The 1214-nt window shown below is 40.5% G+C and overlaps 1 protein-coding gene across 3 annotated transcripts in view; it reads right to left on the minus strand.

The window, feature by feature from the left end:
• Positions 1–1214, minus strand: part of Stt3a (STT3A, catalytic subunit of the oligosaccharyltransferase complex) — a 35350-nt gene that overhangs the window by 19872 nt on the left and 14264 nt on the right. For all 3 annotated transcript variants that reach the window (XM_005347038.2, XM_013346272.2, XM_013346271.2), the window contains exon 6: positions 725–815. In XM_005347038.2, the coding sequence (XP_005347095.1) occupies positions 725–815 (91 nt within the window). The remainder of the gene's footprint in view (positions 1–724; positions 816–1214) is intronic.

A 1214-nucleotide genomic window follows, 5' to 3' on the forward strand; every position in this document is an offset into this window, starting at 1 on the left:
TTCGAGACCAGCCTGGTCTACAGAGCGAGTTCCAGGACAGGCTCCAAAGCCACAGAGAAACCCTGTCTCGAAAAACCAAAAAAAAAAAAAAAATCACTGTAATTTTAAAGACACTTACAGTAGGAAAATTAAGAACATAATGTTAAAACAACAGTTATATATGAGTGAACAAAGGCCTGTTAAGAAGTTCCCAGCTAGGGCTGATGAAACTGCTTGGCTAGGTCAGGTAGCATTTGCTATCAAGTCTGATGACCCCAGTCTAATCCCTGAGAATCACATGATAGAAGAGAATTGACAGCTGCAAGTTGTCCTCTGACCTTGACATAAAAGCATGCATGAGCATAAATGTAGATACACACAGTAAATAGGCATTAATTTTTAAAGTTTCCAGCTACCTCTCTAGGGGAGTATCTTGTCCAAGATTCCTTCCTGCCATTCTCACCAAGTCCAATTTTATTATTGCTAAGCAATAGAGATGAACCTAAATTCAGCACCTTGTGAAATTTCAGTAGATAATAAAGTGAACACACCCCTTTCAGCATTTGCCAGGCATGGTGGCGCATGCCTTTATTCCCAGCACCTGGGAGGCAGAGACAGGTAGATCTCTGAGTTTGAGGCCAGCCTGGTCTACAAGGCGAATTGCAGGACAGCCCGTCTCAAAAAACAAAAAAAGCAAAAAAACAAAAAAAAAAAAAAAAACCTCTTTCCGCATTCTAAATCTTACCTTCATTATCATAGGAGCCAGCTACAGATCGAGAAATATACCCAGGAACTACAGCAATCATGGCAGCAGCAAGAAGCCCAGCTCCTGCATCCTGGAAAAGCAGAAGTTAACATGGATATGCCTCTAAGAGAACTGAGGACCTACTAATCCATTCTGTTTACAAGGGGCCCAAAAAGCACTCAAAAATTTCCAAGGTCGATATAGGATGCTGGAAATGCACATAGCACAACAAAGCCAAACTTTAGTCAACTCCACATGAGAATACCAAATCTAATACTGAGTACAAATACGCTGAGGCAGAGACATCATATGAGCTTCAGGGTATAATGGAAAGGACCTATCATCTCAGCAGATTGAGGCAACAGGGTTAAAAACCTAAGACCAATCTAGGTAACACAACATGATCCTTTCTAAGGGAAAAAACAAAAAAACAGGTAATAGGAGAGTAATTAGGGATATAGCTCAGCTAACAGGACAGCTTTTTTTTTTT

The sequence above is a fragment of the Microtus ochrogaster genome, chromosome 5, assembly GCF_000317375.1.
Source record: "Microtus ochrogaster isolate Prairie Vole_2 chromosome 5, MicOch1.0, whole genome shotgun sequence".
NCBI lineage: Eukaryota > Metazoa > Chordata > Mammalia > Rodentia > Cricetidae > Microtus > Microtus ochrogaster.